The 16,143-nt window shown below is 35.0% G+C and overlaps 1 protein-coding gene across 1 annotated transcript; it reads left to right on the top strand.

Annotated features, from left to right (window-relative positions):
• The first annotated feature begins 13,128 nt into the window (after window positions 1-13,128).
• On the top strand, window positions 13,129-14,064 carry LOC112634231 (olfactory receptor 6C76-like). Its single transcript, XM_025401436.1, has one exon. The coding sequence runs from the start codon at window positions 13,129-13,131 to the stop codon at window positions 14,062-14,064; it is 936 nt and encodes a 311-aa protein (XP_025257221.1).
• Window positions 14,065-16,143: the final 2,079 nt, after the last annotated feature.

A 16,143-nucleotide genomic window follows, 5' to 3' on the forward strand; every position in this document is an offset into this window, starting at 1 on the left:
ATAAAAAAAATTAAAAAAAGAAAAAAGAAAATAGTGTGTTGAATAAATTAGAGCCCCTACTTTAACTGAGCTTCTATTCTACATGTGAAACAAATAATTAATAAATAATTTATATTACTATAAGCCATAAAGACAAATTAATTCAGATAAAGAGAGAATAATGAAGTTGCTATATGAGAAATTAAATTTGAAAAGTAAAATGCCATGGTTTAGTCAGATGGTTTAATTATATATATATGCCCCCTTTTATTATTGTGTCTGAACACATAAATTCACATATACTGAATAAAAGTGTCTCTTAAGAGAAAGTGGACTCAAGACTAGAAGAATATTAACGATTATTCAGAGCAGAACATTTGTAATACCAAGGAAGCAACTGCAGAGCAAGAAAAGAGCATGTGTAAAGACACACCAGTGAGAGAAAACATAGCACATTACAAGATATAAAGCAGTTCTGTATGAGTTAAGGCATATATTTTAAAAATCTCAAACAGAAGATTTAGTTGTGTTCCTAGAGTTATACAGAGCCAATCTTCTCTGCTTCCTAGGATGGCTTTTTAAATATTTTAAAATAGCTCTTTTTTTCCTCAAGTGTTTTTCAGATTAATGCCAATTGATAAAAACTCAATATTCCTTGATAATTACTTCATAGGATTTGAATTTTAAAATCTAGATACAAATTTAAGATTTAACATTTACTTGCTGTGTGACACTGAGATAGTCTACCTAGGATCTTTAAGTTAGTTTTCAACACAAGCTCTCTTTCCTAAATGAAAAAGGGCTCCTTTCATTTACACTAGCATAGAGATTTGGAGTTTTTTTTTTTTTTTTTTTTTTTTTTTTTTTTTTGCATCCAGATAATATACTTTTCTTTTTTTAATTATGCTTTAAGTTTTGGGATACATGTGCAGAACGTACAGGTTTCTTACATAGGTATACACATGCCACGGTGGTTTGTTGCATCCATCAACCTCTCATCTACATTACATATTTCTCCTAATGCTGTCCCTCCCCTAGCCTCCCACCCCCTGACAGGCCCCAGTGTGATGTTCCCCTCTCTGCGTCCATGTGTTCTCATTGTTCAACTCCCACTTACGTGTGAGAACATGTGGTGTTTGGTTTTCTGTTCCTGTGTTAGTTTGCTGAGAATGATGGTTTCCAGCTTCATCCATGTCCCTGCAAAGGACATGAACTCTTCCTTTTTATGGCTGCATAGTATTCCATGGTGTATATGTGCCACATTTTCTTAATCCAGTCTATCATTGATGGGCATCTGGGTTATATTATTAAGCCTGAAAATAAATACTTATTTTTGAGACGGAATATCTCTCCTGTTGCCCAGGCTGGAGTACAACAGCATCGTCTCAGCTCACTGCAACCTCCGCCTCCTGGATTCAAGCAATTTTCCTGCCTTGACCTCCCAAGTAGCTGGGATTACAGGCATGTGCCACCACATTCGGCTATTTTTTTTTTTTTTCTTAGTAGACACAGGGTTTCACCATGTTAGTGAGGCTGGTCTTGAACACCTCAGGTGATCCACCCGCCTTGGGCTCCCAAAGTGCTGGGATTACAGGTGTGCACCAGCACACCTAGCCCAATAAATACTTCTATTTAAGTTCACTATTATGTTTCTGGAAACATCACATACTTTAATAAAATAATATTATTATTTGGTTTTAAGAAATAAATCTTTCTTACAGATTTATAAAATCAAATAAATCAATATTGAAAGAGTTCACAAGTAATCTATATTCTGGGCACATTTATGCTAGAAAAACAGAGAGCTTTTAGATTTCCAAAACGAGTTCATAGTGAAATATTTTTAGGGTGAGCAAAGTCAGATTATTAAGTTAAAAGAAGAAGTAATTCCAGCAATGCCTAAGAGATTATCATGGATACAGAAAATACCATTGAAATGATAAAAATTCACGAATAGATAAAATGGCTCTTTATGGGTGACTTCAGTTACTATCATAATATAAATATAAAATAAAGGGGTATGTCAAAAACCCAGCTGATTCAGGCTACAATTTTCAATTAGTTTGAGTGGCATTCTATTATAATACCCCAAACTATTATTTCAAAGTAGTAAAGATACACTTTTTTCCTATATTCTTCATGGCTTGTTTCACTTGCTTATTTCTTAAGGTATATATAAAAGGATTTTTTTTTTTTTTTTTTTTTTTTTTTTTTGAGACGGAGTTTCGCTGTGTCTCCCAGGCTGGAGTGCAGTGGCGTGATCTCCTCACTGCAAGCTCCGCCTCCCAGGTTCACGCCATTCTCCCGCCTCAGCCTCCCAAGTAGCTGAGACTACAGGCGCCCGCCACCACGCCCGGCTAGTTTTTTGTATTTTTAGTAGAGACGGGGTTTCACCATGTTAGCCAGGATAGTCTCGATCTCCTGACCTCGTGATCCACCCGCCTCGGCCTCCCAAAGTGCTGGGATTACAGGCTTGAGCCACCGCGCCCGGCCATATAAAAGGATTTAATACAGGTGCAACTGAAGTATTGCTACTCCTTTGTTTAAAGCTGCCCTTTCTTATGCAGAAGGTTTAATATACATGAAAATACAGCTGCCATAAGAGATGGAAACAACAATCATACGGGAGGAACAGGTAGAAAAAGTCTTCTTCCTCTGCTGGGCAGAAGAAACCTTAAGAATTGTTTTTATGGTATTTGTGTAGGAGTACATTACCAGGGCCAATGTAATCAGGAGTGTGACAGTGGCTAAAATAAAGCTTAACAGTTCTATGACCTGTGTGTCTGTGCAGTAGAGTTTCAGAAGAGGAGAATAGTCACAGAAAATGTGGTCAATAATATTAACATCACAGAATTCCAATCTCAGGCCCATGGTAAGTCCAGGAAAGATTGTTAACAAACCAGCCCACCAAGAGGCAATAGCCATCTGGTTGCAGACTCTGTTGCTCATAATGGTTGCATAATGCAGGGGTCTGCAGATCATAGGATCACAGGACATAGGTCATAGGACATGGCAGCCAGCAGAAAAAACTCCGATACACCCAAAAGAATGACAAAAAATAATTGTGTCCCACAAGCATCATAGGAAATAGTTTTATAGTTTTATCCATAGTCACTATGCTGACTAGGAATCTAGGGATGCAGACAGATGTCAACAAGATTTCTAAAACAGAACAATTCCAAAGGCAGAAATACATGGGTGTTTTGAGGTGAGAATCCAGCAAGGTGAGCAGAATAATGATCAGATTTCCAATGACACTCAATAAATATGTTAAAAATAGAAAAAGGAAAATTACAATTTGCCAGTGTAAATCATCTGTCAGTCCTAGAAGAATGAAGGTTGTCACCATTGTATGGTTTCTCATGATTAAATTCCTTCTGAATTTCATCAGACTTGGAAAAAAATAAATAATACATGTTAAAAAGCCTTTACTGAGCATAGGTTTAAAAGTGATATGAAGAACCAAGTAACTCAATTGAGAAGCATACACTTTATTCCCTTCTATGATTTTAACAATTTTGCCTAGTGGTCAGAACCCCAGAATCTCTTTTCAGATCTTTTTTACTTTGAGAAAGAATGGTTTTATTAGTTCCTGTTATAAGTATCTGTACATTTTTCTAGTTTAAAGTTTTGTCTAAAATACGAAAATGTTAACTCCTGCAATTTCATTCAATCCATAAGAAAACATCTTTCAGATTAGATTGGTTAATCCCCTGATTGTTAACATAATCTCAGGGTTTTTTCAGCTAGATACAGCTTTTCTGCACATTTCTACATCTTAAAGAGCTAATTAGAACTGAATTTTTGTAATTAATCTTTTTACAATTGCTCTTTTCTGATCATATGTTTCTGGTTAGTCTTTGGGTTGTTTGGTACAGCCAATGAAAACATTTTCAATGGAAAGAACATTCATGAATCTCAAAATTATGCAAATCTCAAAATTAGTATGTAAATATGAAGGTAAAATTCTACATGGAATTTGGAATTTATTTACTCAATTGTTCAGTAAACTTCAACTTCATAAGTAGCTTTATCAATGTAGAAAATATTTTATAGTCAATACTGTTAGAGTAGTCAATCCTTTACTAAGTATGAAGGGATATATACATTCTAGTCAAATTCTTAATAAAAATAACTATAAATCATTGTTCATGATACTATTCTAATAGACAAACTTAGAGACTCTTTTAAATATATATATAGAATCTTTAATCAAGAGTTACATAAATATTTTCTTTATTTTTCTAATTCTGAATTTAATGAGTTTAATCTATGGACACACATTCAGAATAACTTATGTAGCAATTATGTACAAAAAACAACAATATACTGAAAATATTACTTTCCACAAATTTCACAAGGTTTTTGTTTGCTGAGGCATTGTGAAATTTTTTGGTATCATTAGCCAAAAATGTAATATTAAATGATTTTTTTTAATATTTATTTCTTCCTAACCCATATTTTTTCTCTATTTCCTCACTCTTAACAGAGAGATCTGTTCACGCTAAAAGCCAGGGATATTTAAAAACATTTGTGGATATTTCTCTTTGTCTCTCTCTCTTCCCTTCCTTCCTTCCTTCCTTCCTTCCTTCCTTCTTCCTTCTTCCTTCTTTCCCTCCCTTCCTTCCTTCCTTCTCTCCCTCCTTCCATCCTTCCTTCCTTCTTTCCCTCCCTTCCTTCCTTACCTCCCTCCTTCCGTCCTTCCTTCCTTCCTTCTTCCTTCTTTCCCTCCCTTCCTTCCTTTCCTCCCTCCTTCCTTCTTTCTTTTCTTTTCCTCTCTCTCTCTCTCCCCAATCAGCTTACATGTGCCATTTCAAACACATTTTTCTGACTTTTCCTATAAATAAAATGAATAATGTCTGGATTCAGTCTAACTTAAAATCTGAAAATCTGATTTACTTATTAGAATCAAAATAGTTTTTTTTTTTTTTTAGTTTGTCTTTTAAGAACTCTGGTCACTACTTAGAGTTTCTCATTCTCTCTGGAATAAAAAAGGTTTTGTCTCCACAGTGCCATAGATTTATCTTTGTTCTTTAATAATGAATATGTTTACTCAGAACTGATGAGGAGCTCTGGGGATTCTTTTGGAGAAGATACTAATTGGCTATTTTCTTCCTTAACTCTAAAAAGAAAAACAAAATCACAAAGCTAATTGAAAGTCTTGTTATGGCATCTGTAGAAAAATCAGAAATGTTGATGTTAAAACGAAGTCTAATTCCTGTAGTGGGATTAAAAGGTTGTATAAAGTACTTTAGGCTTTTCAGAGTGTCTGAGCTAATACTAGTCCAAAGAAAGAAGAGAACTAGAGCTTTTTCATTCTTCATTCTAAAAAAAAAATCAATCTATCTAATGGCATCTGTCTAATGACAACATTGTCTGTAACTTCTAATTCACTGAATCTTCACAAATTGACTCATATGTTTTTATGAGTCAAATATACTCATTTCTTATTCTCTCTGTACAACTTCATAGCATTAAATATGTATTATATACTAATATAACAACTAGGAAAAAATGGCATAATTAGAAAGTAACAAATAATAGAAAAGTCATTAATAAAACCCCTTTAGAAGAAAACACACATAGATTTTTGCCGACATGTCCCCTAAACCAAGGAGATGACTTATTATGACAAGAGATATAATGTAAAATTATAGGAACATAAGAAGAGCAAATCTTTTGCTTTTATTCTTTATTAAGAAAATTAAATTAAAATTATAAAAATTGATGAAAGAACAAATTGAATTTGTAACCAAGAAGTTAGAGAGATTTTATATAGACAGTAATATCAGTAACTGATTTAGGTATATAGGAATGGTAAGATATTTTCCTTGCAGAGGATTGGTTATATTTTAGAAAATATCTAAAATGTAAATATTAAATTAACAAGCAAAATGCTTCACTTTTTATGTGTTAAATGTATTATCTTCACATGAACTTTGAAAACAGCAGAGGAAGATGGAATACTTATTAGAGTTCTATAAGGGAAGCAAATCTATTTTGAGGGACATGAAATAAAATAATTTTTAGAGAATATGAATGTATTAAATCATGTATGATTGTGTAATTGATGAAGAAATATATGAAAGATTGTTGCTTTAATTTCTGGTGATACTCCTGAAGTTTTTTGCAGAAAGCAAGGTAGTCAGTTTAGAAGAAAGCCAGAGGTGAAGCAGGGAGACATCTTTACTTTTAAAGAAACAGATTACTGCAGAAACAGTGATGATTAGAGAGATTAAAATTCCAGAAAGAAAAAGAAAAATCTTCAGAGATAACATCAATATACATACAGGTGCTTTATTCATTATTTGTTTTACACTGGGATTTTTTGTTATATATGACTTTTGGTCAGAAATGAGAATTTTGGCTTGACCCTGGTAGAGGGCTGCTTTTTTGGGTCAGATACATCAAGAAAATTATTCATAGTACAACAGAGTTAAGAGTGAAAAAATGGAAACATTGATGGACTTTGAACAAATGGCCAACTGTACCATTAAAGACCCTTACTCAATTTTAAAGCTGTGTAGATTTGGAAGCTAACTACTTAAGCGGATCCAGCAGGCTTCTTCTCAAGATGTTTGCCAAATTTTGAAGATGAATAGAGCAGAAGTTTGAAGAGATAATTTCTGCATTTCTAAAATGCCCAGACTCCTAGTGGTAGGAAGACATATATCTTACCTCCCACCCCAAGGTATTAACTGGAATCTGGAAAGAACCACACACTATGTACTGAATTAAGCCAAAGGTACATTGGATCTATCTATATAAATCCAGCTTTAGTTCAAAATCTAGCTTAATTCCAGTTCAGGTTAAGTTGTTCTCCTCATTTCTCTCTGCATAACGTTGAAAACAATAACCTATCAGAAGCAAAAAAGAATTTTTAAAATAAGGTTTAGTGCTCAGCAACACAAACAAGCAAGCAAAAATGTAGGGTTGCAAGACCAATAAAAGCAATAGAAATAAAACCACAGATGATCCAGACATGGGAGTTAGGACACAATGATCATAAAATTGTTATTATTTTTGTGTGCTCAAGAGAATAAAAAAATTGATAAAATAATTAAAATATGATATTGCAATAGATTTGAAATAGAGAGGGATCAATAAACTTAATAGCATTAAACAGCAATATCTAAATTGAAGAATGCAGTAAATCACTTTAATAGCTAAAAGTATACATTTGAAGGTAGGCATGAATAACAAATATCCAAAGCAAAGAGAGAAAAGAAGAACATGGAGAATAAGATACATGTGGAACCATGATCAAAAGTTCTAGTACATGTAATTTGGCATCCCAGAAGAAAAGTAGAAAGAATATAGGGGGCAGCAATATTCAAAACAATAAGTGCAAAGAGTGTCCTAAAGTGCTGAAAGACATCAATCCAAAGATTCAAGAAGCTCAGTGAACCCCAAGTGAAAAACCACACTCAGTGGTATCTTCATTGGTACCCACTGAAAATGAATATAGGCAAAATCATTGTGAGTTCGAAACCTTAGATATGAATTTTTGTGTCTCTTCAGCTAGTAACTAAACGTACTTTTGCTAACGTCTGAGCCAAAGCCATAGGGGAAATAGAATAACTAACAGAAGAATGATGCATAAATACCACATATGGTAGTCACTTCTGCTATTTATCAATATCCCTTTCTTCTCAATTAAGATTCAGAAAGGAAAGGGAAAATATCACCAGGGTAAATTTCACACAAGAAATGTTTAATTCAGGTTGGAAAAGGTGAAAGGAAAAAAAAAAAAAGAAGGAACACTAAGGTCACCCAGAGATAAAAACTAACCCATGAAGGATAAGGTTTAAAAAAAGGAAATATAATGTATAACTTCTGAGAATAGATCATAAAGGGCATTGATACTTTTGCCTTGGTCTCTTGAATTACCTGTTCTGGGGAAAGAGCTGGATTTCCAGAACTCAGGATCTTAGAGTAGGTGCTAGATGGAATTGGTGCTCTTATGAGGCTGTAATACTGCATGGATTCCTTCAGTAGCTAGGAACTCCTTGCAAAGCCCCCACAGATTTTATACTCCTATCTCTGAAAAGGGGGCACTGTCCGTTACTGCTTACACATCTGAAGGCCATGATGCAGCCAGTTCTTCGAATGAAGAAATAAGCTGATCCCTGGGGCTAATTGCCTCTGTAAAGTCAACTGCCACTGTTAGGACCATCAGACAGATACCCAGACTCCTCCCCGCACACACGGAAAAAGGGAAAAAATAAATTATCTCATCTTCTCCCACTTCTGATTTTGCTGTAGTGCCTTTTACTGGCAGTGCATATTAGGAAATCTGATGGTGAAAGAGACTGTAGTTTGCAGTATCTGATCCCTGATATTACAGAGTTAAATAATAAATGTTGGTTTTGGAGCTGAAAAATAATCAATAAAAATTAATATTTTCTGACATTTAGTTTTATTTCTTTGTATTCATTATTATAGATATGTCTATTTGACTATTTTAGGCCATGAAATGTAAGTAGAAATCCCGTGTCACTTATTAATGGCAGTATATAATGGCCTCTATGTTTATTTTCTACCTTATTTTCCTCCTGACAGTTGCTGATTATGTTTAAATTAGATTAACTTGGGTCCTGACCGGAGCAAGATGTAGAACAGAGTCTTTAGCTGGCCTTCACTTTATATGTGTTGGGAATGAGAAATAACTTTGGTTTAAGCCATTGAATTTTTTTTATATAAACCAGTAACGTAGGTGTTTATTATCATTATCAAGTATGCACTGTACATAATTGTATGTGCTATACTTTTATCCAACTGGTAGTGCAATAGATTTGTTTATACCAGCATCACCATAAGCACATGAGTAATGCATTGTCACACAACATTACAGCAATGTTGTACTGCATGCAATGAATGTGGTTCAGTAGTGATGATGGCGACATTCCTGGGTGACAGGAAAATTTCAGTTCCATTATAATATGATTGGGACCATCATATATGCAGTCCATCATTCACAAACATTTTATGCAGTGCAGGACTTTTATACAGACACACACACACACACACACACACACTTATAGTTAGCTACTACGTATTTTCAAATGTGTTTTCCTTTTTCTTTTCTTTTCTTTTTTTTTTTTTTGTTCTTTTTTTGAGACAGAAACTCACTCTGTTGTCCAGGCTAGAATGCAGTGGTGCAATCTTGGCTCACTGCAGCCTCCGCTTTCTAGGTTCAAGCAATTCCCTTGCCTCAGCCACCTGAGTAGCTGGGATTGAAGGCGTGCACCACCATGCCCAGCTAAGTTTTGTATTTTTAGTAGACATGGGGTTTCATGTTGACCAGGCTGGTCTAGAACTCCTGATCTCAGGTGGTCCACCCACCTCGGCCTCCCAAAGTGCTGGGATTACAGGTGTGAGCCACCCCGCCTGGCCTTAAATGTTTCAACTTTAATTATAGAATAAAGGGTACATGTGCTGGTTTGTTACAGGGATAAGTTGTGTGACGCTGATGCTCAGGGTGCCAACAATCCCATCACACTGAGGTAAGCACAGCACCCAATAGGTGGTTCTTCAGCCCATGCTGTCCTCCTGGCTACCCCAAATAGTGACTCCTAGTGTCTGTTCTTTCTTTATGGCTAGTCAATTACCCCAACACCATTTTTTTGAACACAGAGTCCTGTCTACATTGCCTATTTTTGTTGATTTTGTTGAAGATTGGATAGTTGTAGGTGAGCAACTTTATTTCTGGGTGATCTATTCAAGATTACTTGGTTGCTGGCAGAATCACATTTTCTGTGGCTGTAGAATTCATGGAAGCTGTTTACTTCAAAGTCAGCAATGGAGAGATACACTATAGCAAACTGGCAAGCAAAAGTCTTTTATAACATAATCATGAGTGTCAATGCATCATCTTGGCCATATTGCATTGTTTAGAAGCAAGTCACAGGCCCTGCCCACACTTCTGGAGAAGAGATTATACAAGGCCATGAACACAAAGAGTTGGGTACTAGGGGGACTGTTTTAAAGTCACCTGCTACACTTTGGAAAAAAGATGTGTTCCTAGAAGCTTGGTGGTGAAAGTAAACAAACAAACAAAAAAGTATCTGAAACACTGAAATGGAAACATACTGAATATAACATGTAGAAAATATTAGAAAAGAAACGTATTAATATTTGGTTAGAAAATATTGTCCTTCTTTGAAAGTTCTCTTGAAATAAGACAGTCAGCCTAAGCCTCCAATATTTTTCCCTCATTCTAATAGATTCAGCTCCTATAACAAGTCCAGGTAAATACAAACATATAATCCTAAAAATGAAAATAATTTCAATCCAGTATCCATAACAAACATACTGTAAGAAAAAGATTAAAAATGAGAATGAATTCAGTAGTTGTAAACAATGTACTAGGTCCAAATTGTCTAATATAAACTTCGCTTTCTTTGTTTTCTAATGTGAAAGAAACAATACTTAAGGAAGTCTTTAGATAATCAATTTCATGAGATTTATGTTTACATTATACTTTCTATTTTTACTGTATCTTGTTGGTGTGCCTATATACTAGTTAAAATATGCCATTTTTTTAATTAACAATAAAACACTTGAGTAGCACATTTTATATCCTATGGTCCTTTTCTTGTTCTATTTTCTGCTTCTTCACATGCTTACATGTAATTGAATTATATTATCTTGGCAGATATTTATTTCAGGTTAAAATAAAGCTATGTTGAAAATACATCCAAAATAATTATAATACTGCTATTTCCTCACTGCCGTTGTTTTCATTATACACCTCCCTAACATTTAAAGATTAAAAATAATAATTTCCAAAGGATGCTTAATTAAAATTATTCAACATAACCTCAATATGCATTCATCACTACCATCTCTCTCCAGAGACATTTTAACTCTGTTTTACTGCAACAGTCTCCTATGAATATTTTGAAGGAGAAAGAAAAAAGCTGCTAAAAACAGTCTGTGTTGGGAGAATACTTTAAAAAAACAAGTTTTCCTGCGGGAAGGTGAAGAAAGGGAAAAAATAGTAACAACAGACTTTTTTTTTCACAAGAGTTACTGAGAGTCACTTAAAATATTATATTAGAAAGTTTTCGTAGTATCCAGGCTCAGGACATTGTTATTTTCACGGAAATTCTGGGGAGAAAAAAGAGATACTGAATGCCTAGTTGAAGAGTCCTTTTACACTTCAAGGATGTTCCGTCCCAACGTTCCATCCCAACGTTCCGTCCCAACGTTCCGTCCCAACTGTGTTCATTCATATGCCATGCAGTTCATCTTTTCCACTGGTGGTGTTTTTGGATTCTTACTTGTGATTTGAACCCTCTCCTTCTGATGCTCTAAGAACTTCACTTAATTAACAAGTAAAATACACAACTTCATCATCTCTGTTTACCGATTTCCCTGTAAGTATTGTCCTGATTCTAACAAGGATCCACATTTCCTTCCTTCCTTCCTTCCTTCCTTCCTTCCTTCCTTCCTTCCTTCCTCCCTCCTTTCCTCCCTGCCTCCCTCCTTCCCTCCTTCCCTCCTTCCTTCCTCTTTTTGTTTCTGAGAGTCTCATTGATTGACACTCCAGGAAAGCTTGATCTTTCCTGGAGTGTCAGCAGAGTCTGCATCCAGAGTCTGCTGTAACCAGATGCAAACTGCCCATTTTGCTACTGCCCTTTCCCACTTCCATGGCCTCTAGCTTTACTACTAACAACAAACTAGTACTAGAGACACTGTTACTCAGTGAGTTTCAGACTTTCAGACTTTTGCCACTGATTGAGACACCCAGATTTTTCACCGTATTGTCAGCTCTTTCGTGGATCTCCAGCTGCAGGACCTTTTGGATACTTTACTGGTTGTAGCACCTCTGAACAGCGACTGGAACTATGTCACCTATCAGGGCCTCTCCTACTTCTGGAAGAGAAAACAGAATTTTCAGCTGGGCTTGTTCCTACATTATGTTCCATCCCACTGTACATAACCAGGTTCATCTTTCCAAATTCCATCTCCTCATTATATAAGTATGTTATTATGTAAGAAAATTAAAGGCAGAAACGAGTTGTGAAGCTTATGAAATGTTCCCAAAGTAAAGCATCAAACACTGATGCCAGTTAAAGTAAAACCACATAGCATTTGGGTTTTAGCAGTTAAACTGCTGCCACGTGGAATTATATTATTGTAAGTATATTTTCAATTACTTGCCTCATTTTTTCCATTTTTCTAATTAATTTATAACTTACATGACTTAACTTTGGCTGTTAGAATATCTTCTATAGAATAATATTTAATTAGAAAGAAAAAACTTTGAAAAATTCTGTTGGTATTTTAGGATTAGAGAAATATTAGTTTGATGGTCCTGATTTATTTATAAATTATTAATTCTCTAGGCAAGACTGAAATTAAATATCTTGAAATATTATGGAAAATAACTTTTAAAAACACTTCAAAATGTTTTATTTTCAGACAATCGGGACATGTGATCCTTGGTATAGTATCTTAATAATAACAAAAGAATATTTTGCATTTTGATGTTTTTTATGATTCTAGTTTTCGTGTACATATGATCAAATTTTTTTTTTTCTTTTTGAGATGGAGTCTTGCTGTGTCACCCAGGCTGGAGTGCAGTGGTGCAATCTTGGCTCACTGCAACCTCCGTCTCCTGGGTTCAAGTGATTCTCCTGCCTCAGCCTCCCAAGTAACTGGGATTACAGGCACCTGCCACCATGCCAGGCTGATTTTTATATTTTTAGTAGAAACAGGATTTCACCATGCTGGCCAGGCTGGTCTTGAATTCCTGGCCTCAAGTGATCTGCCTGCCTCAGCCTTCCATAATGCTGAGATTACAGGTGTGAGCCACCGTATCCGGCCAATCAATTTTTGTAAGAGAAAGTAAAACACAGTTGGTAAGCATATTTTTCTTATTTATTAAATCTATCAAGTAACACACTCAATATTAAATGGCTAGTGACCAGCAAGGCAAGTACCAGACGTAGATTTGTTTTTGTTATGGTTAACACGTATTGTTATAATTCAGTATAACCTGGATGGCTGATTTTTCTTTTGGTTTATTATAGGCCTTATATGTTTTCTAACCCAGCAGATGTGATAAAATATAACCCTGAACTCACTAAATCATTGTTTCTTGTTTTCCTTTATAGACCTGGTAGCAGTCAACAATAAGCAATGAGAAATTACACATCTGTGAAACAGTTCATTCTTCTGGGATTAACAGATGACCCAAAGCTAAATGTTTTGATTTTTATATTTCTATTTTTTACATATATACTGAGTATAACTGGGAACCTGACAATTATTACCCTCACTTTGATAGATGTGCACCTAAAAACGCCCATGTACTTTTTCCTTAGGAATTTTTCTTTTCTAGAAATCTCATTCACAACAGTTTGTATTCCTAGGCTTCTAGTCAGCATCATAACAGGGGATATGACCATTTCTTATAATTCTTGCATGGCCCAGGTGTTTTTCTTTATACTCCTCGGTTCAACAGAATTTTTCCTTTTGACTGCTATGTCCTATGATCGTTATGTTGCTATCTGTAAGCCACTGCACTACACAACAATAATGAACAGCAGAGTCTGTGTCCAGCTTGTAATTAGCTCTTGGCTAGCTGGATTTCTCATTATCTTTCCACCTGTGATCATGGGGCTTCAACTGGATTTCTGTGACTCCAACATCATTGATCACTTTACCTGTGATTCCTCTCCTATGCTACTGATCTCCTGCACAGACACAGCCTTTCTAGAGTTCATGGGATTTTTCCTGGCCATATTCACTCTCATGGTAACCTTAACATTAGTGACTCTTTCCTATGTATTCATCCTTAAGACAATTCTGAGACTTCCTTCTGCTGAACAAAGGAAAAAGGCCTTTTCCACTTGTTCTTCACACATGATTGTTGTCTCCATTTCTTATGGAAGCTGCATTTTCATGTATGTCAAAACGTCAGCAAAAGAAGGAGTGGCTTTGACCAAGGGTGTAGCGGTGCTCAATACCTCTTTTGCCCCAGTGTTAAATCCTTTTATTTACTCCCTAAGGAACCAGCAGGTAAAACAGTCCTTTCAGAACTTGATCAAAAAATGTTTTTCAAATAAATTTTAGTCACAAAGAAATGTATAGCCTGAACTTGAAATGGAAACTTATCTGTAACATAATACTAACATTGTTCTATGTCTCCATCCAGTACCATTAATATATTCAACTATTTTTCCTTCAGGATTTTTTCTTCTATCCCATTTTGACCTCACTTGGCTTGATAACCCGTTTATATTTACATGCTGTGAACATTTAGGTGTTGTGTTTTCTTGTTGTTTGTTTGTTTTTTGAGATGGAGTCTCATGCTGTTGCCCGGGCTGGAGTGCAATGGTGCAAACTCGGCTCACTGCAACCTCTGCCTCTTGGGTTCAAGTGATTCTCCTGCCTCAGCCTTCTGAGTAGCTGGGATTACAGGCACCTGCCACCACGCCCAGCTAATTTTTTGTAGTTTAGTAGAGACATGGTTTCACTATGTTGGCCAAGCTGCAGAATTTAGTTTTAAACAATCATTGAAAGACTTTCCCTTTGATCACCAAGAAAAAAACTTAAAAAAAAAATTACCATCAAGCAAATCTGAAAAATTATTTATCCCAGTGCATTAGCACACTGTACCGAAATAAGTTCTTCTGTGAGGTGAAGTCTCCTACCTCTAGTATATTTATGTTTCTCCTTTAATCTCATTTGGTTTTTGCATTATAAATGTTTACATATGCTATTTGGTACATTGGCATTCTATGTCCTCAGTGTGAATTCCATTCTTTAATATTATAAAATATCTTGCTCGATGTCTTTTCTTGGCTCAAATGCCAAAAGTACTTCAAATCCGGTTCTAATATTTCTGTTAGGCCCCAGTACTCTTACCACAAAACACCCTTAATGAACTACACTGATGATAGCCCATTTCTTTCTGTTAATTTGCTCATGCTGGATCAGGAGTTTACCTGCAGCTCCTTTGAAAAGAATCTGGCTTGCCTTTCTCTCTTTTGATTTTACTAGCCCTTTAAACCCCTGTGCTTTCTATCTCCCAAGTGGTTCTTAAAATTTCTAGTATACTAATGACACTCTCGACTGTATTTATATGGTTGCATTCTTTTTAAAAAGTTTTGATATTTTTATGGACAATGCAGAGTATGGGATTAAGTATGCTTACGCTGTCTGCACCTTGATATAAACTTTTCCTATAAGAGGTTCTTAATAATAGTTATACACTTGTAAGAATAAAAATGTGTTTAGTATTTATCAATTTGCTTTTTTCCTATCTTCTTCCACAAACAATGCATGAACACATGAAATCATTTAATTCACTATCAGATCACTTTTCCTTAATATGTATTCAAATTCCTAGTTCTTGGGTTCTCTTTTCTCCCCCGTTTAAAAAATGAGTTATTCAAACAAGTGTTTGTAGAAGCAAGGTTACATGTAATCAAAAGCAGATGAACGAAGACTAACACATTCAATCTGAGAGAGAGTATGAATGTCTAAATGTCTAAAATAGCCATATGATATTTGCATCTGTGTATCTGAGCAAAATGATTTACTACATCTGCTTATACGAAGTGTTTTGTTAAATTGGTAATAAGTTCAGTTAGAATTGATAAGAATACTGGACTCCTTTAGGCATCATAGAGCTAAATATTCCAGCTAATCAAAAATTACATTTTTATTTCTCATTGCTTTACAAAGCTTTTTATTTTTCTGGTAGTTGCTTAGCATATTCTACGCAAATCTGAATTTGCTTTGCATCTATTGATGTGGATATGGCTCAAGCAATGTGATGCTCAATAAAGGCCAGATCCTTCAGTGCATGTGGGCAGACAGAAAGGATATGCTGTGTAATGTTTAACAACCAGTCCTCCAAAAAATAAAAACCTGACATAATTATAAATTTTAGTGTCAATTCTATATACCAATTGATTTTCATGCAATATTTTATTGACTTTTACCAAACTTGTGTTCATAAGCAATTTATTCTTGCAATTCAACCACAGTTTGACAAATGGAATTGGATTTCAATCTGCGAACTCTTTTTCTATAAATTTACTGTCATTAAATCTGACAATTAATGAGTTTTGAATTATATTAATTTTAAAGATAATTTATTTAATTACTAGTTTTTATAATTTATATTAGAATTATGTATGACTT

The sequence above is a fragment of the Theropithecus gelada genome, chromosome 11, assembly GCF_003255815.1.
Source record: "Theropithecus gelada isolate Dixy chromosome 11, Tgel_1.0, whole genome shotgun sequence".
NCBI lineage: Eukaryota > Metazoa > Chordata > Mammalia > Primates > Cercopithecidae > Theropithecus > Theropithecus gelada.